The 25,183-nt window shown below is 42.1% G+C and overlaps 2 protein-coding genes across 6 annotated transcripts; both read left to right on the top strand.

The window, feature by feature from the left end:
• The first annotated feature begins 1,357 nt into the window (after positions 1-1,357).
• LOC104597109 (tropinone reductase homolog At5g06060-like) lies at positions 1,358-17,243 on the top strand. 5 transcript variants are annotated; one of them, XM_088898239.1, is made up of 7 exons: positions 1,358-1,538; positions 6,086-6,414; positions 6,753-6,867; positions 7,057-7,264; positions 15,886-16,102; positions 16,213-16,319; positions 16,859-17,243. In XM_088898239.1, exons 2-7 carry the CDS (start codon positions 6,372-6,374, stop codon positions 17,042-17,044), a joined length of 876 nt encoding a protein of 291 aa, XP_088754365.1. In that variant the 5' UTR covers positions 1,358-1,538; positions 6,086-6,371; the 3' UTR covers positions 17,045-17,243. The 5 variants fall into 5 exon arrangements, with proteins under 5 accessions (XP_088754365.1, XP_088754367.1, XP_010256816.2 ...); XM_088898241.1 differs by having other exon boundaries at positions 6,090-6,414; XM_088898238.1 differs by lacking the exon at positions 1,358-1,538 and adding an exon at positions 4,335-4,475.
• A 2,244-nt stretch (positions 17,244-19,487) lies between these two features.
• LOC104597108 (tropinone reductase homolog At5g06060-like) lies at positions 19,488-24,559 on the top strand. Its single transcript, XM_010258512.3, has 5 exons — positions 19,488-19,650; positions 20,035-20,242; positions 22,405-22,621; positions 22,720-22,826; positions 24,135-24,559. Exons 1-5 carry the CDS (start codon positions 19,562-19,564, stop codon positions 24,321-24,323), a joined length of 810 nt encoding a protein of 269 aa, XP_010256814.1. The 5' UTR covers positions 19,488-19,561; the 3' UTR covers positions 24,324-24,559.
• The last annotated feature ends 624 nt before the right edge of the window (positions 24,560-25,183 follow it).

A 25,183-nucleotide genomic window follows, 5' to 3' on the forward strand; every position in this document is an offset into this window, starting at 1 on the left:
GCTATGGCCAATAAGGAGTGGTTGGATCTTTTTCAAGAAGCAAGATCAATTAGCTTTTCAACTGGTGGGTCGGACCGTATACCAATTTGTCTAGACTCAGCTCCAAATTTAGGAAAAGTCAAAAGACCTTTTAGATTCGAAAACCTATGGAGTGCCCATGAGGATTGTGGTAAGATCATAGAAGAAGTGTGGGAGACTGGGAATGCTAATAAGAATCAAGCAGAGGTTATTAAGAGATGCAGGAACCTAAAATCTGAGTTGAGAAAATGGAATAAAAGAACATTTGGGAAGGTACAAGACAAAATTAAGGCTATACAAATGGAAATTAGCATGCAAAGTAACAAGCCTGAGTGTTCATATAGCCGGACAAAAGTAAATGAGCTAGAAAATCAACTAGATGAAGAGCTAAAGAGAGAAGAAACATTATGGGCGCAAAAGTCACAAATGTGGCTAAAACTTGGTGACAAGAATACAAAATTCTTTCATCAAGTCACTCTAAGAAGAAGGGCCAGGAACATATTAGTTGCCCTTAAAAATGAAGAGGGGGATTGGGTATCTGATCAAAAATACATCTCAAAGATGCTGGTTGAAAGTTTCTAAAGACTTTTTATCTCTTTGAATCCAAAAGAAAGGGAGGACCTCTTAGACTTAATTCAGCCTTCCATAACAAATGAGGACAATAGAGCTTTCCAGAGGAAATTAGAGAAGCTCTTTTTCAAATGAGCCCGCACAAGGCTCCAGGCCCAGACGGGTTCCCAAATTCCTTTTTCCAAAATTACTAGAACAAAGTGGACCCAAGAGTGGTAGGGGCAATTCAGGATTTCTTCAATACAGCAATCATGCATAAGGAATTGAACAAAACATTCATTGCCTTGATTCCAAAATGTAAGAACCCAGAAATTGCCTCTCAGTTCAAACCTATTAGTCTCTATAATTCCCTTTACAAAATAATAGCAAAATCCTGTTCAACAGGCTAAAACCTTTCCTTTCCTAAATAATCAACCCAAATCAGAATGCTTTTGTTCCTGGTAGAATGATTTTTCACAATATTTTGATTGCCCATGAAATTATCCATTACATGAAAACTACCAAGTCAAAACAAAACTTCATGGCTATTAAAATTGACATGAGCAAAGCATATGATAGAATAGAATAGAATTTTGTTCAGAGTGTTCTGAGGAAATTAGGTTTTGGGGAATCTTTTGTGAAATGGATTGTGGAATACATAACTTCTAAAACCTTTCAAATTCTGGTTAATGGGAGCCCAAGTGTTTTCTTCAAACCTTTTAGAGGCTTGAGACAAGGAGACCCTCTATCTCGATATGTTTTTCTACCATGCTCTGAAGTCTTCTCACTAATGATTCATAAGCTACATGTATGCAGGGGTTGTCTCTGGTATTAAGATGAATCCTTCCTGTCCTGCTATTACCCACTTGTTCTTTGCAAATGACTCGTATATCTTCTCCAAAGAAAGTTTTGAAGAAGGTGGACAGATCTTGAATGCCTTGAAGGAGTATGAGGAAATTTCGGGTTAACAGGTAAATCTCACTAAATCAGAAATTTACTTTAGTCCAAACATGCATCCAAAATTTAAAAATGTTTCTTTCCAAAATTATGGGTATTCAAGCTGTTAGCTATCATTCATCCTATTTGGGTCTTCCATCTTCTTTGGGCAAATCAAAGAAAAGAAACTTCAAGTATTTGTGTGAGCGAGTGGAATTCAAAGCAAATGGGTGGAAATCTTCCTTATTGAACACTGCTGGAAAAGAGGTGATGGTCAAATCCATTCTAAGCTCTATGCCAACTTACTCAATGTCTTGCTTTATGATACCAAAAGAGGTATGTGCTCAATTGGCTAGATTTCAAAAAAAAATTGTGGGGAAAATCAAAGATTAGCAAGAAAGTCAATTGAGTTAGTTGGACAAAAATCTGCATAAGCAAATGGAGGGGAGGCCTAGGATTTAGAGACTCACATCTGTTCAACCTAGCCCTTTTATCAAAATTAGCTTGGAGGTTTCTCTCAAATAAATATAGCCTTTGGGCCAAAGTAATAGAGGGTAGGTATTTTCGAGGAAAGAACTTTTGGTCTTTACATGTTCCATCTTCTTGTTCTTGGGGCTTTAGGAGTTTGTTGGCAGGTAGGGAGATTTTGAGAGAAGGGGCTGTGTGGTGTGTGGCAAAAGGGGAGAACTTAAATGTTTGGGAAAATCCATGGATTTCTGGACTGCCAAATTTTAAGCCTTTAGGGCCAAAACCATCTCAACTCAAGTAGAAAGAGTCAGTGACTTGATTGACCCTCAATCAAATGAATGGAACTCAAGAAAAAATCATGACAACTTTGACTTTATAGTAGCCCAAAAGATTTTAGCCATGGATCTCCCTAGAAGAGGGGGTGAGGACAAATTGTGCTGGTTTCCAGATGCAAAATCATGTAGGATGTAAACTGAATTCCCTTGATGAGATTAATAGATCTCATGGCATCCTAACTCAAGTTCAGTGGAAAGATCTTTGGGTCCTCAGAATCCCCCCAAAGATAAAATATTTCATTTGGAAATGTTGCCACAACAGTATTGCAGTGTCAGCAGTTTTATCTGATAGAGGTATTGGGTCTAATCGAAATTGCCATTTATGTGATTGTGCCAATGAAGACATCCTTCATGCTCTTTTGGGTTGCAGTCATACTAGGGCAGTATGGTTTGGGAGTAGATTAAATGCGAGGTTCCCCTTCGGGACTTCAGTTCAATCATTTGCAGAATGGTGGGGCCAGTGGACAGCCCAGTTAGATGCTATTTCTAATTTTACTAGGACTGACTTAGAGTTCTCAGCTATTTTGTTATGGATGGTGTGGAAGGCTAGAAATGATTTTGTCTTTAATGGAATTATCCCCAATGCTGCTCTCACACTATTATCTGCTAACAAGTTGATGTCGGAAGTTCAGAAAGCTTCCCAGAAAGAATCGGAAGACCCCTCAACTCCTAAAGCAAATCAAAGCAAGAGTGAAGTCCAACAGAATTTTTTGGGTCTGTTTTGTACAGCTTTTACAGATGGTGGATTCTCAAAGGATGGTTCAAGTGGTTTTGGTTTTATAGTACAAGATGATTCTGGTTCTCTTTTAACTGCAAACTGTGGTCCCTGTAAAGCAAAATCTGCTATATATGCTGAACTAGTAGCTATCTGTGAATGTAGTATGTGGGCCACCAGCAAAGGTTTCTCAAACCTATTGATTTATTGTGAATCCAGGACTCTAGTATCTATCCTAAATAAGAAATCTTTTGAAAGCCCCCCAGAGACTTGGCCTCTATTATCAGATTATTATAACATAGCAGGTTTGGATTGTAGGTTCATCTGGATTAACAGGACTGCTAACAAGTCCGCTCATATTCTTGCTTCAAAAGGAAAGGATGGAGTTTCAGGTTCTTGGAACTCTCCCCCGAACTGGCTGATAGGGCCTCTAGCAGAAGATTCTGCAATTTTTTCCTCTTTTTCTTAATCTGTTTTTTTTTTCTCAGTTTTCTACCAAATAAATAAATAATTGTGGGGGAAAATTCCTTATCAGTACCCTGTTTTAAAATACGACAATTCAATACCCGAACTTTTAAAATGTGACAATCCAGTACCTACCGTTAATCAACCGTTAAGTGACATTTGAAAAGTAAAATATGCCATAAGAATGCTATCTAATTCTCTTTATCAACCATCCAAACATTGACAATAAAATGAAAACAGTCATCAACTTTTTTAAATAGAAGAGGCTATGATTTGGGACTGTTCAGTTTTTTGTCAATGTTTGGATGGTTGATAAAGAGAATTAGATGGCATTCAAAGAGCATTTTTTTACTTTTCAAATATCACTTAATGGTTGATTAACGGACTGATTAACAACAAGTACTGAATTGTCACATTTTGAAAGTTTAGAAACCAAATTGTCACCGGAGCCAAAGTACAGGGTATGATTGGGAATTTTCCCTAATTATGGGTACCTGCTTGCGGGGCTTAATGAAACTTGATTCTTAATTGAGTATATACCCGTTTACAAAAGTACTACCCAGATTGAATTCTAATACTGTGTTTGGTTTGAAGTAAAAAGTAGGGAAAGACGGAAAAGATAGAGAAATCTTTACTTGTTTAAGTTTCCCTTCCTTTCCTGCCTTTTACTTCAAACGAAACATAGCCTATGTTGTTTTCTGATTTCATGGAGTGAGGGAGTGCCAAAGCCAAACGCTATCTGATCTCAGTTTGTCTGCCGGCGAAACTGGACATTCTTCTCCAGCATACCTCCACTTCGATGGAAAAGTCTTCACTGGAAAACTCCCTTTCTTTCTCATATTCTTTTTCCCCACTCCACTCACAAGCCATACACAAACACTCTCTTCTCCCATACAATAAATCCTCTCGGCGCCCAGCTTCATCCTTGTCCCTCGCCACCGGATCCTGCAGGGCTTCTACGACGTCGCTGACGGTGGCCATGGCCAGTGGTAAGTGAATACAGATCTGCTTCTGAACCCACACTCTTTTTTCCACCCAATTTCTACCGGATTCGTGCCGAGCTTTTTTTCTGTTGATTCTGGACTTTCTAGCAGAGACAGAAACATAGACAATGTAAAAGTAGTTAAATGAAATCGCAAATGTGTTTGTCTGTTGTGCAATGCCGGCATAAAAGTTCTCGTGGGTTTTTCATCTGATGTTCAAAACTTATTTGCAGCATTAAGTGCTATTTTTTGTTCGAGTTTTTCTTTGTTTTTATTTTTCCTGTCCTCTTCTTTTGTGACTCTCTCTGAGCTTCCAATGTATCATCATTTCCGGCATAACATTTTAATTGGGCTTATTATTTGCTTTTAGTAATCTGGTAGTCTCCAAGTCTAAATGAAGTTGCTCTGTTGTGGGTCGTTTGCCCGGTTTTAGATGAGTGAAGAAAGGCTATATCAAGGTTGAAACTTCAGTGTCAGTTGTTCCGTCAGTGGCTTCCTTCTTTTGAGTGTTTCTGACGTGATAGAGTGCTCGAAAGCATGCATTCTAGAAAAGATGAAGATAAACAGCACTGGTTTTCCTTTTTCCCCCCTTTTCGTTGGTTCTCTAAGCTCAGTTTGGAAGGAGTACAAATACAAATATGTAGAGTGCAAGGCTTTATACTTTGTATTATTTTATATCCCAAGGAAACTCAGGAACTGCTAAATTCATATTGACTCGTGATGCTCTGTTCTGTATTTTTTGTCATAACTGCTTATTCTATCTTATCCCTAATCGTTTGTAATTCTGTGTGCTTAGACACTTCTCTTTTCATTTTTAACACAAGGAATATGAACATCATGTGCATGCCTACCGTTTTACTTCCAATGATAAATAAAATGTTATCAGTTTCCAGTAAGAAAAAGGCCATTACCCAGTGTTGGTTCTGGTTATCTGTGGTCTTGGATGGGATGGACTGGGCACAAGTTTACTTCAATAAAGTACGAAGTGGATGCTCTCAAACTCAAACGTGCCTTCTCACATTGCCTGCCCAAAATTTCCTATCGTACTAAGCAATGGCCCCTTATTGCTTGTCAATGTGTTTTGGAAATATCTGAGCTGAAACCCTTGAAGTCCTTCAAGATCAATACCCCCCCCCCCCCCCCAAAAAAAAAAAAAGGTCTCCTTTTCCCAATTGCAACATCCACGTCCAGCTTTTCCATCAAATGTGTGTGTGCATTCTGTTCCTTCCATAATCTCCCATGCAAAGAGAGGAGTAGCAAGGCCTGGCAAGTCTCTTGGAATGACCAATTTATGGTTGAAAGGTCCAAAAAAGTGAACCTAAATCTTATTCCAGAGAAAGGGTAACATATTCATGAGTTACCAATTGCCCATGTAAATTACAAAGAGAATCTATTCTTCTCCAAACCTCTTCTCCTTCATATAATATGTGGTCCATAAGAAAAAAGAGGCTTCGGAAGGGACATTTGCTTCCTTAATCCACTTCCATGGCAGACTGAGGAATAATTGAATGTATCAACCTCAAAATCATTCACATGGCATTGTGGTCTGGGATTCTGTACAGCTTCACCACCTGTCAGATCATGGCATTGACTTATACTGAATACTTTGCATGCAGCCAGCTGGTGAAGAGTCACAAAGGGGATTGCTTGCCTGCGCCTATTCCAATCATCACTCCAAAAGCATATATGCCACCTGTCCTGAGGTGATTTTTAAGATATGAACTTCTTAAATTAAACCATGGTTTTCAGTGTACCTTTCTACACACTCAAGTAAACCCTACAAAGCTTGGAATGGCAAGGGACAACCCAGGGAAGAAGTTCCATGTTTGCTTCGGTGACCCTCCAGGGATTATCTCTTGCAAGTTCATAGCACCACAACTCTTCACCCTATAAGGATTTTTCATGCAAAGGACCCTCAAACTCTCTCTAGCAAAGACCTCTATGGGTACATTCCTGCAGCACTCTGCTATTACTTGTTACATTGTACATTTCCATTTCAACCCTAATCCAAATACAACCTCTAAGTATCTGAATTTGTTCATTATGAAGAGATTTAACTATGTTGGGTACTCATCAAAGAATCACTCTTGGCCAGGTTCTCTTAGTCAAGTTTATTGGTTATATGTGAAATGTGTATGACATTCCATTAGTAAAATTAAAAGTGATAGTCATGTTGCCAGGATTGCTTTAGTAAAAAACAAGAGCCCAAATCATTCTTCCTTTTAAGTCATGAATGTGTTGAAATTCAGTGGTTTGACCTGATTGCTGCATGATCATTTGCAGGAATAGGAGAAACAGCAAGAAAGAGCAAAGCAGAGGCAGGGAGCAATAATAGAGATGCAAGATGGTCTTTAAAGGGAATGACAGCTTTGGTTACTGGAGGAACCAGAGGCATTGGGTCCACTTCTGTTTTTCTTTTGTTTTTTTAACCTGTTCCCTTTTTTCCTGCTTGTTTCAAATTTTATATGTTTGTTCTTTGACTCTTCAAAGCTCCTTTTGTTATTTCTAATGGTTTGACAATGCTTCTAAAACCTTATTCCTCAAGGGTTGGACCATACCTTTTATAAAATCTCTATTATGTGTTCAGTCATGCCATTGTGGAAGAGTTAGCTGGACTAGGGGCGATTGTACATACATGTTCTCGAAATGAAGATGAGCTCAATTGTTGCTTGGGAGATTGGATGACCAAGGGTTTCCAAGTCACCGAATCAGTCTGTGATGTATCAGCCCAACTACAACGAAAGGATCTGATGGAAACTGTCTCTTCTGTTTTCAGTGGCAAGCTGAACATCCTTGTAAGTTTGCCCTTCTATTTTTCTCCTCTTTCTTCATTTATTCTGGTGTTTAGGCTTGAAAGTAAGGCATTTGTTGATGTGAAGGAATAGCTCTGTAATGGAATGGAAACCCATTTTCAAACAAGTGCTTTCATGAGATTCTAAAACAGAATTCAATGAGGAAAAAAATTGTTATTGGCAATTGTAGAAATTCAAAACTAAGAAAAGAATGGAGCCTTGCTGTTATCTTTGTAAGTTTCATAGTATAAATACTAAATGGAACTAATGTAATACTATATCATGAAGGAGTAAATCACAATGAACTTCCATTGCCAGAGAGAGGGGGCTGTTGTATGAATATTTTTACTTTAGATCTTCTCCAGCCAAACTGATGCTAGCAGTCTATATCCAGGTATCCAACAACTCACTTGCGCACTCATAATCATGCACTTGCCATGCACATATACGAAATGGCCAGGTCATTTTCCAAATCACAATATGAAAAACAAAGTAATTTTGTAGTAAAACCAGTTAAAGAACTATATGAAGAAGAAGAAGATGAAGAAGAAGAAGAAGAACTCTCCACAGTCCACTAGACAACTTCTCATGGGATCTGATGTTGCGCGATCTCGCTGCTCCCTGCTGGAGGTGATTTGGCTTCTAGGCGGACGACGGACTAAGTTGATCTGCAAGAGAAGGATCAGAGAACCCGGGGTTGCTAGCCTGGCGAGGTCGCTCCGATGCTTAAGTCAGTAAACTGGTAGCGAGTTGAAATAGCTTAAGGATGTAGGAGAGCTAGAAAGCAGAGAAATCACGCGTACCTTGAACCTCTGGGGGTGGAGCCTTTATATAGTCGAGTCCTCGCGGGTTTCGCGGATCAGTTCCTGGATCTTCGTCACGATAGGACCCGTTTCCGCGTTAGTTGGAAGATAATGCTGCCACCCGATAAGGTTCATCACTTCCGCCCGAATCGGTCGGGGAGATAATGCTAGCTGTTACGCAACGTGATCCCGTGAGGCCCGGGATCCGTTGGAGGGGTTTTCGGGATCACCACGTAGTGGCATGTCGGTATCCCCGAACTGATGCTCTTCAGTCCCGAACTGGGGTGAACCCCGAAGTGCCTTGGGACCGAGGTGGTCCTGATGCGACCTTGTACCGAGGTGACCTCGTCCCGAGGTGACCCATGCCGAGGTGGTTTGATTATCCGAGTTCGATCTGTTGCGGTCTTGGTATGTCGAGCTGAGCTGTCATCTATTAGTCAGGTCGTGTCCACGTGTCCCCCTATTACTAGGTCGGGCCAAATCGCCCTTCATCAATTGCCCCCTACTCCCCGAGCCAGGGGTCCCAACCCGGTGCGGGAAGTTCATGACGAGTCCAGGTGGATTTTCCACGAGGTCTAGGCGGTCTGTCGAGCGGATCAGTCGGTCGGACTTGTTCGAACCTTCGGTTTAACCAGCCGTAGCCTAGGTCGTGTTGGGTGTACGCGCGGACGTCACGCTGTTTATGGACTCCGCAGACGTTAAAAACGCGCTCAACTGATTTCGTCCTCGGGCGTCATGCAACCAGTTTTCATGAGAACCGTTGGATCAAGCAGACCCTAGCCGTTGATCGACTCGCAGTGAACTATAAATAGGGGGCCGAGGGACCCCTCTTCTTCGCCAAAAATTCTGTGATTGAGCTCTCCCGAGGTCGCATCGGAGTCTTTCAGCTCGCTCTTTCTTTGTATTCCGAGGTCGTTCTTCTTTTGGTGAGTTCGTTGTTTTTCTTAGTTTGTTCTACTTTGTTATTCTTGTTTTAATCATGTCTAGTGCTAGCATAGATAGGCTCCTAGGTGATTCTAGTGAGCTCGAGGGTGTCGAGGTGCAGTCCTCGGTTCCCGCTAGCGAGGTCAGCTCCTCGCTAGGTAGCTCCCCCCTTCGCCCCTTAGAGGAAACTTCCTTACCTGAAGTTGGGCCATCTCGGCCTGAGGAACCCGAAGCTCGGGAGGAGGATAGGCTACTGTCTTTGGTAGCTCGCTACCGTCTCCCTGATAGTTTAGTTTTTAGCGTTCCTCTAGGTCAATACCCTTGGGCTCATGATCACCATGAGCTCGCAGTTTTCGAAGAGCAGCTCGTAGCTGGGCTGCGCTTCCCGCTCCATCCCTTCATTATAGAGATAATCAAGTTTTTTAACATCACTATCGACCAACTTCACCCGAACTCAATCCGGACTATAGTAGGTACCATCTCTTTGTTCCACGAATACAATCGACCTCTGTCTTTAGACGTCTTTAGTTCGATCTGTTCAATTAAAAAGAATTCCGCTTGTCTGTGTGGGGACGTTCGATAGAGTTACTATATCTCTCCTCGGCCCGGGTTTAAAATCCTGTTCGGTAGCCCGAACAAAGTGCCGACCTGGAAGAGAAGGTACTTTTTTGTTCGGAATCCTGAGGGATGGCCTTTCTTGACTCACTGGAGGGTGGCTATCAAATATCCCAGGGTGAGCTTAGATGCGGAGACTAGGGCAGTTGTTAACTCTTGGAGGGACCTCGGCCTGGAGATGAAAGATTTCTTGGCCGAGGAGAAGCTTGTGCGAGCTGGACTGAGCCCTCCTGGTAGGTCTTCACCTCGGTACTTACTTTAAGTTTTTCTTAGTTCGTGACTAACCTTTCCTTTTCCTCCTGCAATAGCCATGTCGGAAGTCGACGCTGAGAACCTTCTCAAGAGCTTCCAAAGAGGAGGGAAGAAGAGGAAGGCTTCAAAAAAGCCTCGCGATGAGGCTGGTCCTTCTGCCCCCACTCCATCCGAGGTCCTTGCGCCGGAGTCGATCTCTGCAGAGCTCCTGGAGGAGGAGGCCCGCCCTTGGCCTCCCGTTGTGGACCTGGACGAAGACCAGGAGGAATGCGTTCTGCCTCATGAACCGGAGAGCACTTCGGCACCCGAGCCTTAGCTCCCAAAGGACAGTATAATGACCCCTCGGCTCGGGCTGCTCAAGAGCAAGGATGTCGTTTTTCCAACTGAGGTCGCGGAGTGGTTCCTTGATCGAAGCGCTGATCTGGAGAGTTTTGGCTGGATCTTCTGTTGAGACCGGGATGTGGACCGTCTCTTCCGTTGGCGTAGCTCGCTCTTCGGGATACTCCACAGGTCGCTTGAGCTCGATATCAGCCACTAGCTTGGATTTTCCCTTGAGAGCGGCAACGTAGCACTTGCGAGACTTGAGCTGGTCGCCTCGCACAACCCCTACTCCATAGTTCGTCGGGAACTTCATGGCCAAGTAGTAGGTGGATACTACTGCACGTAGGGCGTGCGTAATAGGCCGACCTACAATGGCCTTGTACGGGGAGGGAGTCGCGACCACCAGGAATGTGTGCTCGAACCTTGCAATGTTGGGCTACGTGCTGACCTCTACGGGTACTGAGACTCGCCCTAGCAGTCTGACCTCTTCGCCGCTGAAGCCTACCAGGGGTGTATCTGTCGGCTTGAGATCGCTTTCTTGGAGCTGGAGCTTGTCGTAGGCGTCCTTGAACAGAATGTCGGCCGAACTGCCCGAATCCACTAGGACGCGCTTTACTTCGAAGTCATTCAGTCTCATCTTTATCACCAAGGCATCGTCATGGGGGTACTGGATCCCACGTGCATCATCTTCTGTGAAGTAAATGGGATCTTCGAGCCTGGGTCGCTTCAGTGGATTATGCTCTTCATTCTCTAGTTTGCGAACTGAAGCTTTACTCGCCGCTGAGGTGCAGCCTGCGATGATGGCCCGCCAGTAATCATGTTGATTACTCCGCGGATCGGCCTTTCTTCTGGTAGCTGCCTCTGCGGCTACTCATTCTGCCTGCTACTGGACTCGGGAGCATTTCTTCTTTTCTCTTCCTGCCGATCTGCTTGGTTTTTATTTTCTTTTTGTATGAAATTTTTTAGATATCCGCAACGGATGAGTTTTTTTATCTCATCGCGGAGGTTTCTACAGTTTTCGGTACTATGACCGTGATCTTTGTGAAAGTGACAATGCACGTTCCTGTTTCTGGTGGCGGGGTCCCCCCTCAACCGAGGTGGCCACTTGACGTAGGAGGAGTCCTTGATTGTCATAAGGATTTCTCCTCGCTTCGCGTTGAGAGGTGTGTAGCTTGTCTGTTCAACTGGCGGAGTTCGGGAACGCCGAACTGACTTGTGAGATTGTGAAGGATATCGGCTCCCGGACTTGTTTCCTCCCCTAGTCGGGGACTTGCTCTTTCTTCGCTTGTTGCCACCGTTACCTGCGCTGTCACCTTCTCATTTCCTCTTTTCTGCTGGATTCTCAGTCTTTTGGTTCATCTCTTCCTCGGTCCCGATGAACTGATCGGCAAGCTTGAGGAATTTCGTGATGTCCTTCGGCTTATTGGCCACCACATGCCACTTGAATTCTCTGTGTGTTATACCTTTCTTCGCCGCCGTGAACCTCACTGTTGGATCTAGATCGGGGATCTACAAGCAGGTGTCATTGAAGCGTTTGATATAGCTTCTAATCGACTCCCCTTCTCTTTGAACTATGTTTAGGAGGCTTTCTTGGGACCTCAGACACTTCTTGCTGGTGATGAAGTGCGAGGTGAACAATTCCACGAACTGTGCCCAACTTCTGATCGTCCCTGGCGCGAGGTTCCTGTACCACGTGCAAGCTACTCCTTTAAATGTTGTGGAGAAGGCTACGCACATGCAGGACTGACTCGCTAGCCTCAGCTAGGTGCATCTGGGATTGGAAGGAGTCTACATGATCACTCGGATCGAAGGATCCGTTGTACTTGTCCAGAGGAGGCATTTTGAAATCTTTTGGCATAGAGGCCACCAGGAGCTCAGAGGATAAAGGAGACGACTCGGACAGGAGAGGAGCAGTCTTTGTGGCCGCTGAGCTCGCGTCCTCTTTGCCTTTCACTGTTTCTAGTTGATTGGGAACGACGAGCTGGCTACGAGCTATAGTTCGTCGTGCCTTGCGACGCTTTTGTTGCTTCTTCTTGACCGGCTCCGCATTAGTGCTACTGACTTTCGTATGATCTGGTACCGTTCTGGTGCGGAGTGGCTCTGGGTGTTGAGCCTGGCTACCATGAATGGATGGAACTTGTTTTGAGTCTGCGGCTAGGGGCCCGAACCGGTTGCCTGCGAGCGAGCCCTCTTGATGAGAAGGCCGAGGTAACGTGGCCCTGGCAGGCTGAGTATCTCCCGATCTGTTCAAGTTGCCCTGAGAAGCGGGCGGGGTGACTTGCCTATCCCTCCTGCTGCGGGACGAGACCTGACTCCCAAGAGGAAGTGGGACTTGGGAGGTCTCGCCTCGACGGGGAGAGCGATTCTGTTGACGACGACGGGGTTGATTTTGCTGTGTCGCCGGATGCTGAGGTGGAACCGGCTGCGGATTCTGTTGTAGCGGAGGGAACTGCTGCTAGTACTGTTGCTGGTAAAAGTGATGGAGGACCTGTTGTTGATAGTGCTGAAACTGCTGGACCTGTTGCATTTGGACTTGGATGGCCCGTACGCAGTGTACCAGGTCGTCAAGTTGGGATTGCCCGACTCCAGGGGGAACCACAGATGGTTCAGCAAATGTCGCGCCGACTACAGGAGGGAGTGGCGCGTTCACTTGTGAAATCGCTTGGGGCATGGTCAGCGTTAGGACCCCAACCGCAGTAAGCGGTATGGTAAACTGACCTATGCAGACAGACGGGAACTGAGGTTGCCCCCCGGAGACGTTCGCTTCGTTGTTTTGTCCGGCGTTGCTAGAGGAAGCCATGGATTTGATTCTGTTATTGATGGTGGAGAAAGGCTTTTTGTAACGTTTCCCACAGACGGCGCCAAATGATGTTGCGCAATCTCGCTACTCCCTGTTGGAGGTGATCTGGCTTCCAGGCGGACGATGTACTAAGTTGATCTGCAAGAGAAGGATCAGAGAACCCGGGGTTGCTAGCCCGGCAAGGTCGCTCTGATGCTTAAGTCAGTAAACTGGTAGCGAGTTGAAATAGCTTAAGGATGTAGGAGAGCTAGAAAGCAGAGAAATCATGCGTACCTTGAACCTTTGGGGGTGGAGCCTTTATATAGTCGAGTCCTTGCGGGTTTCGCGGATCAGTTCCGGGATCTTCACCAGACAGGACCCGTTTCCGCATTAGTTGGAAGATAATGCTACCACTCGATAAGGTTCATCACTTCCGCCCGAATCGGTCGGGGAGATAATGCTAGCTGTTACATGGCGTGATCCCGTGAGGCCCGGGATCCATTGGAGGGGTTTTCGGGATCACCGCGTAGTGGCATGTCGGTATCCCCGAACTGATGCTCTTCAGTCCCGAACTGGGGTGAACCCCGAAGTGCCTTGGGACCGAGATGGTCCTGATGCGACCTTGTACCGAGGTGACCCATGCCGAGGTGGTTTGATTATCCGAGTTCGATCTGTTGCGGTCTTGGTATGTCGAGCTGAGTTGTCATCTATTAGTCAGGTCATGTCCATGTGTCCCCCTATTACTAGGTTGGGCCAAATCGCCCTTCATCAGGATCTATACCTGTTATAGACTTATGGAACTCTCTGGTGAGAGTTGTCCTATGGAAAAGCATGCTTCAAAAGTCCTGTTTTGTCATTCTACTCCATCAAGGGCAGTATCTATTGTTAAATCATGAGACTTCAAATTATTTCTCATGAATTCAATCCATGTCTTTTTCGGCCTGCCCCTAGCCCTTCTGTGCATGGAAAGGAGTTGGCTTTTTTGCCTCAGACTCCTAATTCAGCAAGTGCCCCTGAATCAATTTGTCATGTGGGACTCAGTGTTTTAAAAGCGCAAGGCACAAAGCGAGGTGCACACCTTTTTAAAAAAAAGTAAAAAACCTATTATCTAAAATTAAAATACAAAAACATAACATGTAAAGCATATTCAAATGAGAATTTAAAAATAAAATCAAACATATAAAACATTTTCAAGCATGTAAAACCCACAATCTGTTTTTTTCCTCTATTACATTACTTCAAGTATCTAATGTGATGTAAAACATATTACATTCCTAATTTTACGAGCCACCTTATGCCATGCCCCTAGAGGCAAGCCCAAACAAGTCCATGTTATGGTCTTAAATTCTTAGTTCTCACACAAAAAAATAATGATTTTATAATTTTAATTGTTTTTTAAGAAGATATTTTATTAGGATGAATGAATGATCAACCTTACCAAATAGGGAGTTCAAAAAAAGCAAAAAAGCGTCAAATTTTTAAAAGGCGTGCGACCTGGGCTGAGTGCGCCTTTCGAAAGGGCAGCACTTAGGTCCTAGGCGAGGTGCATACCCTAAAATGCGCCTCACCTATGCACCTAGGCGCACCTTTTAAATCACTGGTGGGACTCCCCCCTAAATCCTAGTTTGCCTCTTTGTGGATACTAGTTGGACAAATTTACAAATTTGCCTGCCAAGTTACCCCATCCCCCATAATGACAGAAAAATGTGTATCCAACCAATGTGAGATGAAAGCTACCCATCTAAAAACTGAGTTCTCTATGTACATTTGTTTTTTAACAGTAGTATGTGCAGCAAAGTTACTGCTCCTTTGGTGAGAGAGTCCTATTCTCCCCAAAAAGGAAGTTATGTGCAAGGAGATATCTGGGTGAATATTTTTGTTCTTAAACAATGAGATTTAATCTGTTTTTACTTCCAGATTTTCCACCTCAAGAGCAGCAGCTTCGTGAGGCAAAGGATCTTCCCACTCATAAATAAGATATTTTGATGACAAAGCATAAAATTGACAATAAATAAGGGCTGCCCAGTGCACGAGGCTCCTGCCAATGCGGAGTCTGGGGAGGGACAGATGTATGCAGCCTTACCCTTTTTTCTTTTTGATAAATGGATGCAGCCTTACCCTTGCACATACAGAGAAGCAGTTTCCAAGATTTGAACCCTGGCCTGTTGGGTTACCCTTTGGGCTGTGTTTGTAGGGATTGTCACTAGGGTTTGTTTGTGGCAATGATGTATTTAGTAGGACACTGTGGACTGCTTATCTGCCCACAACTTCTTATTGTAAATGACTTTTTAAATTAATGAATCTTTTCTATGTTGTTGATCAAAAAAAAAAAAAAAAAGGATTTGAACCCTGGCCACCCAGGCTGCAATGGAACAACCCAATTGTTGCACCAAGGCCCACCGAGGTCACCATAAAAATGACAATAAATAATAATAAAAATGACAATAAAGAATAACAACAATTAATAATATGTTCAACTCAACTAAGCCTCATCCTATCTATCCCCCCCAAAAAAAAGAAAAAGTAAGCCTTGTCCCAACTATATGGGGTATGAATTCTGCTCTGCCATTTCACTCCATTCAGTGCCATATCCATTGTTACTTTATGGGCCCTCAATCATTTCTCAATTCACATGACCAAACCATCTTAGTCTACCTTCCATCATTTTATGACCTATTGGATCTACTCCCAACAACAACAATAAAAATAATAGAAAGCATTGATAGTGGGGCTGTCATACCTTCAAATTGTTGTATTGTAAGAAATTACCAACTTAATGTAAATCTGGCCAACATTAATAATGTTTGAATAAGGTCAAACCTTTCTAAGTTTTTTTTTTGGTCTTCCATTACATGGTACACACTTGATTATTTTTCTTTTACAGTGTCCTGAACCATGAGAGAATTATGATGCCTGATTTCTGGTTTTAGATAAACAATGCTGGAACAAATATAAGGAAACCAACCATAGAGTACACAGCTGAAGAATTTTCCACTATCATCACTACAAACTTTGAGTCTGCTTTCCATCTTTCCCAACTTGCATATCCTCTTTTGAAATCATCTGGAAAAGGAAGCGTCGTATTCATATCCTCTGTGGCTGGTTTGGTAGCACTTGGTATTGGGACTGCTTCTGCAGCATGCAAAGGTAATGCATTCACAAGCCCTGATCTCTTCTGTAGCAAAGTTGATATTAGAAGTTTGGATGTGAATCTAGATGTTGTTTATGCAATCTGATGTATACTGTGCCATCTCCAGGAGCAATTAACCAGCTTACAAGAGACTTGGCATGTGAGTGGGCAAAGGACAATATTAGAACAAATGCTGTTGCACCTTGGTATATCAAAACCTCACTCGTGGAACATGTAAGATTATCTCACCCTACATATGTCATTTAGGTACTACAAATTTTTGGGGGTGTCAAAAGAGAATGATTCTATGTATAGGGAGCAATCTAGAAATAATTTCCATGAATGTACTATGTTCAAAATAGGCCTGCAGTCACCATATACCTAATGATAGAGGGATATGAAAATGATGGATTGGTTTAACCCTACCTAATCAGAACATGAAACAAAGAAATAGTACACCTTGGGTGAAATTGTAGGGAGAAGCAAATTGGAAAGCTCCCAACATTCAAAGTGTCATAGGAGCATGTGTGTATATGGGTATGTGTGCACATAGGGTGGGGAGAGAGAGAGAGAGAGAGAAGAGAAGTGGTTTGGCATTTACAGATAGACTGATTAATGCCTTTTGGTAAAATGTAATAATGCATTATTTAAATGCATATGTGAGTATATCATATAATTATATCAAGAATTAAGGCCTGCATTGAAATTGTATCATCATATTTGCTTTAAGCGTACTTGATTTCTGTAATTTCTGTTTCATCTTTTCCTTCCAGGTGCTCAAGAACAAAGAACTTTTGGAAAAAATCACCTATCGCACTCCTCTTCAGCGCCCTGGAGAGCCCAAAGAGGTCTCATCTCTAGTGGCATTCCTTTGCCTACCTGCTTCCTCTTACATTACAGGCCAGGTTATTCCTGTTGATGGTGGGTTGACAGTTAATGGTTTCTACCCAATACTTTGACTTAATTTTCCTTGTTTGATGTATAGAGCATTAAGTGTTTTCTTCTTTTTCCTGTAAATTAGTTTTGAATTGATATCTTTGAGTTACTAATGGTGATAGATTGTATACACCAGTCAAACATCTTCTATTAATATACAAGCAAGAAATTTAAGCATGGTTCCATGCATGATCCATGCTGCTAGTTGTCTGGAAAATAAAATATGCAAGTATGCAACCCTTTTCCACTTATCTAGTTATAAATAGGAGCAAAATCATTAAAAAAATAAAGAAATAAATAAAAATGGACTAGTACAGGCTATCTGTGGTATTGGAAGGAATAGAATGATATGGACCTAATCTCCACCATGTTTCCACTGTGTTATTCCTAGACCCTCAGATCAAGCCTATTTAAGATTTAACTAAAGTTCAACCCGAGCTTGCCCAAGTTGCACCCCCTAACTTCAACAGAAATGACCACTTTCAGACTTGAGCCCACATTCTTACATGTCAGCCCAAGGTTTTACCACTGCACAAGCAATAGTCCCTATCACTCATCTATGCATAGCAGGTGTTGTATACTAGTCAACCATGCACACATTTTGGTATCTATACAAGTTGATTTGGAGTGGTTATGATTTTAACAGGATAATGAATTTTGATGTATGGATCACTTAGACCTGGAACAAGCCAAGGTTCTATAGCCCTTGCAGATATGGCACATTTCAGAGTGAAAAATATTTATCCCTCAGCCTAGCCAACCAGAAATTCAGGTCACTTGGATCCACCAGGCTTCATATGCCTCAAACAAGTAGTTGGATGATCTTTAGGGAGGGGAAGTTGTTTAACTGTTTAAGGCTCGCCCTCAAGACAGTATGTATACATATGCATTGAATATTAACAGGCTCCAGTGGTGGTGCATTCAGTTCCAGGATTGGGTTGTTTATCCTAAAAAAGAATCTCATCGTGGCCAAGCCTATGAGGCATCCTTCTAACTCGCTTCCTGGAACATAGAAATGGTGTTCTACAGCAATCCAAAAGTTAACTTTTATATGGATACACCTCCAATCAACCAATATCATAAAAGAGGTGATCAATCAGGTGGTATTCATCACAATTCACATGTCAAAGATCTTCTGGTATCATGTCTTTCCAGTATCATAGATTTACCTTGAGAGAAAAATACTAATATAGAGACTGGTTTTTGTGGGCAAATTTTGCATGAGAAGCCATAAAAATAGTTTGTTATATCTTGGAATTTGGATGGATTGCAGGCAGGCACTGCCGTGGATAGTTAACAGTATGTAACAAAGAAGCCAACAACAGTTCAGTTCAACCTTACATTGTATCAATCATCTCGCCTAGATTCCCACGATTCTAATCAAACTGCCCACCACGTAAAGAGAACATCACACTTTTGGTGATATTCACGGTTTTATGGAACCTTGACAAAATAATATAGCAGAATCCGGAGCAACAATCCGGACTGGTGATCCATTATTGAGATCGCAAATTATGGATGTAATTCGATGATGGATCTTTGTCTTTTCAGGCGGGGGTTCTCAACATCTGTGTGGTTCATAAGATAGGAGTATTATCATGGTTATCTTTCAGAATTTAGTTTAATTGCTGCTATAGGTTCAATGCTTCAATGGCCTAGCCTAGGCCGATAAGACAAACTATGCCCGACCCGCATAAGAGTGGGCTGGAACATCTTTATCACTCCAGGCCCAGGCTATGGGCATCAGGGACTGTGAGTGCCCTTACATCTCTTAAAAAAATTCCGGCCCAGTCCATGTTCATCGTTGCCAATTAGAAACCGGTGAATACACAGATTCTTAATGATTCATGGCCCATGCCACTCAACACCATCGACCATCGTTTTGATAGAGGTGTAAACTGGGCTCTGCCAGCCTGACACAGCAGACGACTTAGCAGGCTGCCCTTGCCTTAGCGTGCCGGCCTGTGGGCCTAAGTGGGCCATTCCTGCTTGGCCTAGAACCACAATCAGGTCAGGCCCGGCATGGCCCATGACATGAGCCCAGGTGGGCCTGGGCCGGGCAGTTTGAAGCATATTTTTAAAAAACAATTGAAAATTAATGAAAATTTTAAAATAAATTAATAAAATAGACAAAAATTAAAAAAAATCTTAAATTTTTATTCCATATATTTTTTTTGGCAAAAAGATAGAAAATACAAATGCTTATATATAAAATAATAAAATGAAATTAAAAAAATTACAATACAATTGAAATAGAATCGTATAATAAAACTGAAAATAAATAAAAAATTATATATATAATACATGTGGGCCATGCTGAGCCGAGCCGGGCCAGGTCAGCATGGCCCACTTGTTCGTGCCGTGCCCTGCCGGCCTGCAAGCTTCAAAATCGAAGCCCAGCACGGCCCGGTTGCTGCAGTGACGGGCCGGGGGCACGGCCCACTTTAGAGCTCTACGTTTTGACAAGTTGGCTCATCTTGTCAGAACAGAATGTCAAGCAGTCAAGGCTCGAGTTGCAGAGAGAGAGAGAGAGAGAGGACATGGCGGAAGCAGAGAGCAGCAGCAGAGACAGCAGATGGTATCTCAAGGGAATGACCGCTCTCGTCACCGGAGGAACCAGAGGCATCGGGTTCGCTTTCTTCTACCTTTCATGCTTCCTATCTTTTTTTGGGGGGGAAAGACATGATACCAGAAAACATTATAACCAATCAACCGGCATCATGTGGTAATTGGTGGGTTTACATCGAAATCCACGCGAGGTTTTGATTGGAAAAAGCCGTTCCGGTATCATGTCTTTCCGGCGTCATAGATTTTTCCTTTCTGTTTTTTTTTTTATTATTATTATTTTTTTAATCTTCTTGTGACTTACAAGTTACAACTATATGCACTTTTGTGCTTCATCTCTGTTCAGTTTTGCTCTTATATTGTTTTTCTGGGTTTTGATAAAGCATCTAAAATCTTAACCCCCGAACCATAAACGTTAATTTTGTAATATCTTCATGTGTTTGTTTAGTCATGCCATTGTTGAAGAATTAGCTGGACTAGGGGCGACCGTACATACATGTTCTCGAAAAGAAGACGAACTCAATGGGTGCTTGAGAGATTGGGCAAGCAAGGGTTTTCGAGTCAGTGGTTCGGTCTGCGATGTATCGTCTCGACCACAAAGAGAAAAGCTTATAGAAACTGTATCCTCTGTTTTTAGTGGCAAACTCAACATCCTTGTAAGTTTTTCCCTCTTCCCCACTACAAGCTCTGGAAATGAAAATCCTACCAATTCATTTGCTTTGCTTTTCTTTTCTTTTTTCTATTAACTTTCTTCTTGGATGATATATATATATAAAAAAAAAGAAGTTTGTGAGGGAAAAAAACGAAGGTTTGTCAAAGTGTACTATACAAAGGCTAGTAAGAAACAACTAACAACGGAGCATAACCCTTTTAGATGAGAAAATAGAAAGTTCTTAAGTATAATCTAATCTGAATTTGTCCATCAGAAACTGTTCTTTAAAGCCATAGTGAAATCCAATCTAACCTCACTTTCTTCTTTCACATAACCCTACACTTTTTTTTTGAGCCATTTTCCCTAGTTGCACGTTTATTGCTATTTACCCCAATTTCTTCCTACTTATTGAAGTTTCAGACTTCTATACCCATATCAGAAATCAATCCAAACTAATTCTTTCAAGTGGTTAAAAGCTCTAGGTTTTGCTTCTCAACCTTTCTAGTTTAAGTCCCAAATGAATCTGGTGTAGATGGAAAGCAGGACTGCGGCAACCAAGTAGAATAGCTCAGAAAAATATAAAAAACAGTTGTTTGAAACAAATTTAAATCTTTTTTTTTTGTGAAGAGGTAATGTATTGTATTAGATACAAAAGTATAAGGTCCTGTACAATGAGAATGCGTACAATCACGACCAGAGCTAGGACTCTCCAAAAAAAGTCCACCCTCAAAAAATAACCGGAACTATAAACATTTCTACATACATCGAAAAGAGATAACCAGCTCCTAAGCTATTTTATTATATAGTTAATAACCCCAGCCTCAGTCTTAGATTTTTGCTCAAAAGCCCTATTGTTTCTTTCCAACAAGATAGCCCACAACGCTGCAGATGGGATGATAGACCACACTTGTTTCCCTTCTTTAGACATGCCAGGCACACTCCATCCAGCTAGCACAGAGACTAACTCTGGCCAGCACCAACTCAGATTAATGGCCCTAAGAAAATGCTTCCAAACTCCTGTCGAGAACTTGCAGTGAATAAACAGATGACTTGAAGACTCAGTTTGCTGGTTGCACGAGGGGCAGAGCAAGTCCAGTAAGGTAAAGCGTCTTCTCATCAGCATCTCCTTGGTAAGGAATTTCTCCTTGGCAGCCACCCAAGTGAAAAACTTGACTTTTAGAGAGGCAATTACTCTCCAGAGTCCAGATGGCCTTGAAGGGGAAGGGCTGTCGGGCTTCACCCAGGAGCCCCCAGTAGCAGGATCTGACTGAAAAGCTGCCAGATTTTATCCAATTCCAGCATCTGGTGTCCTTGGACTGCAACTCTGGGTGCTGATTCTGAAGTAAAGACAGGAGCTCTACCACCTGATCCAACTCCCAATCATTGAAATTCCTTCTGAAGACTGGAGACCAAACTAGGCTGCCCCCTTCTTGTATGAGGCAATCAGCCACAGAAATCTGAGCATCATCAGCTGCAGCAAATGGAGAAGGAAATCTCTCTTTTAAAGCAGTATTACCACACCATGGGTCCAGTCAGAACCTCAGTCTTCTCCCATTTTGAACTCTATAGGAAATGCCATTCATGAAATGGGGATCAGATCTAAAAATTCCTTTTGAAATGCTAAAGCCGTAGGAAGGAAGAGAGCAACCTACATCCGACCCATTATTAATGAAATTTAAGCAAAGAGAAGTTTCCAGTGTGCTTACTGAAATTTGTCTTCTTGTTTCTCATGATGCGAGAGAGAGAGAGAGAGAGAGAGAGAGAGAGAGAGAGAGAGAGAGGTGTGGAACTAATAATTCGCTTAACTTTACTTCAACACTAAACGGGCTCCCATTAACATACCTAGATATGTTTTTGCCAGGACTAATTATTGCATAGGCTATCTAGTATCTATTCTTTATTTCCTAGTTTCTAGGCTCGTATATTTCTATATAAAAGATGTTCTACTATGACCAAGTATTTTTAATCCTAATAAGCTCCACATATCCTAAGGTCTCCTAATTCTAACTTTACCAGAGGTTTGTTGAGTGCTTATGCATTCTCAAGTGCTGATTTTGAATAATCCAATGGGTATGTGTTCAACTTTTAAATAGCATTTCCTATTTCCCCTTCCTTTCATTTCCTGGACCCATAAGGAATTTATGGTACCTGATGATCTGTTTCTAGATAAACAATGCTGGAACAAATATAAGGAAACCAACCATAGAGTACACAGCTGAAGAGTTTTCAACCCTGATAGCCACCAACTTAGAATCTGCTTACCATCTTTGCCAACTGGCATACCCACTTTTGAAATTATCGGGAGTGGGAAGCATCGTGTTTATATCCTCTGTTGCTGGTGTGGTGGCACTGGGTTCTGGGACTGTCTATGGAGCAAGTAAAGGTACCAACTACCATTTTTGTTTTCCTGATATCTTCATTTCAGAGCTAGTCTAGTTGTTGCTATTCTATGCAATCTGACATAGCCCATGTCATTTCTAGGAGCAATTAATCAACTGACGAAGAACTTGGCATGCGAGTGGGCAAAAGACAATATCAGGACCAATTGTGTAGCACCATGGTATATCAGAACCTCACTTGTGGAACATGTAAAGTCCTCTCACCCCACTCACATTCTATTTAAATATTATGATTATGTTTTAAGGACCATGGCATGACTTCCAAACTTGACATACGTCCAATCTGGGGTGCATCATACACCTAATACCATGGGGATGGATGTAGTAGCTATATGTGATGGTTGCTTTCATTAGATCTCAATGCAACAAATCAACCAGATTGGATGCTCATGGTATTCCAATTACTCTAGTGATGCAGGACTCATCCAAACAGCTTTCTGGTTAAAGTTTAACCTCAACTTGTTGAACAAAGTAGGCTGGGTAGAACTTAAAGAGATTGAATAATCACTAGACAAGTGAAGCAGAAATTGAAAATAGGGTGAAAGGGGGCCCAAATGGTACTTACAGATTTGGGGAAAACAAGACAGAATTGGTGAAGATGGCCGTTGTACTACTTAGAGAGGATTGTAGATGTTCAGTGACAAAAAAAAAGCCCAGGGACAGAAAGAGAGATCGGTGGGAAAGTGAGAGGCATTTTGTAGTTGAGGAGATGATACAATATGCAAGAAGAACATAAGAACAATAAAAGAAAAGGCAAACCTGGAATATTAAGACAATGATTTATTTAATAGACTAATATTCAACAAAGAGATAAACTACTTGCAGTAAACCATAGATGGGTCCTAACAGAGTCAACACCTAGAGAAGAAGTCAACATCCATAGTTGTCAAGGCGGGTGCCTAGACAAGGTGCTCATGGAGTGTTGCCTCACTTAATCGCCAAGATCTTCAAAGTAGTAGACAATGGACCAGAGTAGGTGCCTGTAGAAGTTCTGATCGAATGTAATGATAAAGAAAAGAAAAACATTAGCTGATTTTTTTTCTGTTGAAAAAAGTGGATCTCCTAGAGTCCAGCAGATTATGTTGATATATTTGTGGTGTATCTGAGCTCTCATCATGTTTTAGAGAAATATAATTGTTTTGCCACATTCTTTATTATAGTATTTATCTTAATGATGATGACAATGATGACTGCAAATCATGGGTATGTGCATGGGTCATCTCATACCCAAGCATATAAATATAGGTTTTGAATTGCAATTTAGGCATTACAGAAATATCAAATATGACCTAAATACCTAATAGACCAATTCCATTGATTGTGAATTTCTGATGTCTTCATAACTTACAGATATGATTTGCATAACACATGCTAAAACCATATGGATTTGGCCAGGTTACATACCCCGGCCAAAATTTCAGACTTAGCTCATATCATATCCTATAGGTTGTCTTCTTCCTTCATCTCTGTGATATTCATTTGGTCTTATCTTAACAGTTGCTTGATAATAAAGAATTTTTAGATACGGTAATTGCTCGCACTCCTCTTCGGCGGCCCGGCGAACCAAAGGAGGTATCATCCTTGGTGGCATTCCTTTGCCTTCCCGCATCCTCTTACATTACAGGTCAGGTTATTTCTGTTGACGGTGGGATGACTGTGAATGGTTTCTACCCAACACATGACTAGAAACAGTAACCTGCAACTTTATCTATATACTGCAGAGGATGCTCCAATTTTTTTTCCTCTTTAAATTTGTCTATGCTATCTTTTGATTAACTACTATTATCAGAGTACAATTATTTCTCCGACACCTATATTATCATAAACAATTGGAATCACACGGCTCAAAGGGTGATGATGCCTAAGCTCAAAATAAATCTGTTATGTAATGTATATCTACAGAGCATCTTGATCTGGGACAAGTAAAGGCGTTTTGGTAATGCTTTATGATTTATTTTGATCATTAGCTTTAAGTAACAGTGATATACATGGTGCATGCTTTAAATCATCGATTTGGACCCTCGTTTGGCCTCCGCCATTATTGATCCCAAAATAATCTATTCATGGATGCATGGTGGACCATAAGTAAGGTAAAGGGCTTTATTTGAAAGTTTTAAACTGGGCTTTCTGTGCTGCCTCTCAAGGTCTTAATCATGCATATGGACGGCACGGCACGTCTGTTAAGGAATCTTCCCCGTGGAAAATTGCTTTGAGGCTCAAAATGGATTCAGACAACACATTCTTGTCATTATTAAAATTGAAAAGCACGCGTAATGCCCTTCGCCCCTTACCCGATCACGAGCCTCTAACCACAGAAGAGGACGACGAGTCACAAGAGTTAAAGTTAAGTGAGCCCTAAAATTCTATCTAACAAAGATTCCTGTTCAGCTTGTTTTTTTGTTACCAACCACGGCGATCTACATTCTTGGTACAGTTCTGCACTTCTGCTATTACACAGATTAGATTATTTCACCTTTGTGTCTGTGTTAACTGTTAAATAGTTCTACCACCCCCCCCCCCCCCCCCCCACCCCCCCGCCCCAAAAA

This window comes from Nelumbo nucifera, chromosome 2, assembly GCF_055504915.1.
Source record: "Nelumbo nucifera cultivar China Antique chromosome 2, China Antique-T2T, whole genome shotgun sequence".
Lineage (NCBI taxonomy): Eukaryota > Viridiplantae > Streptophyta > Magnoliopsida > Proteales > Nelumbonaceae > Nelumbo > Nelumbo nucifera.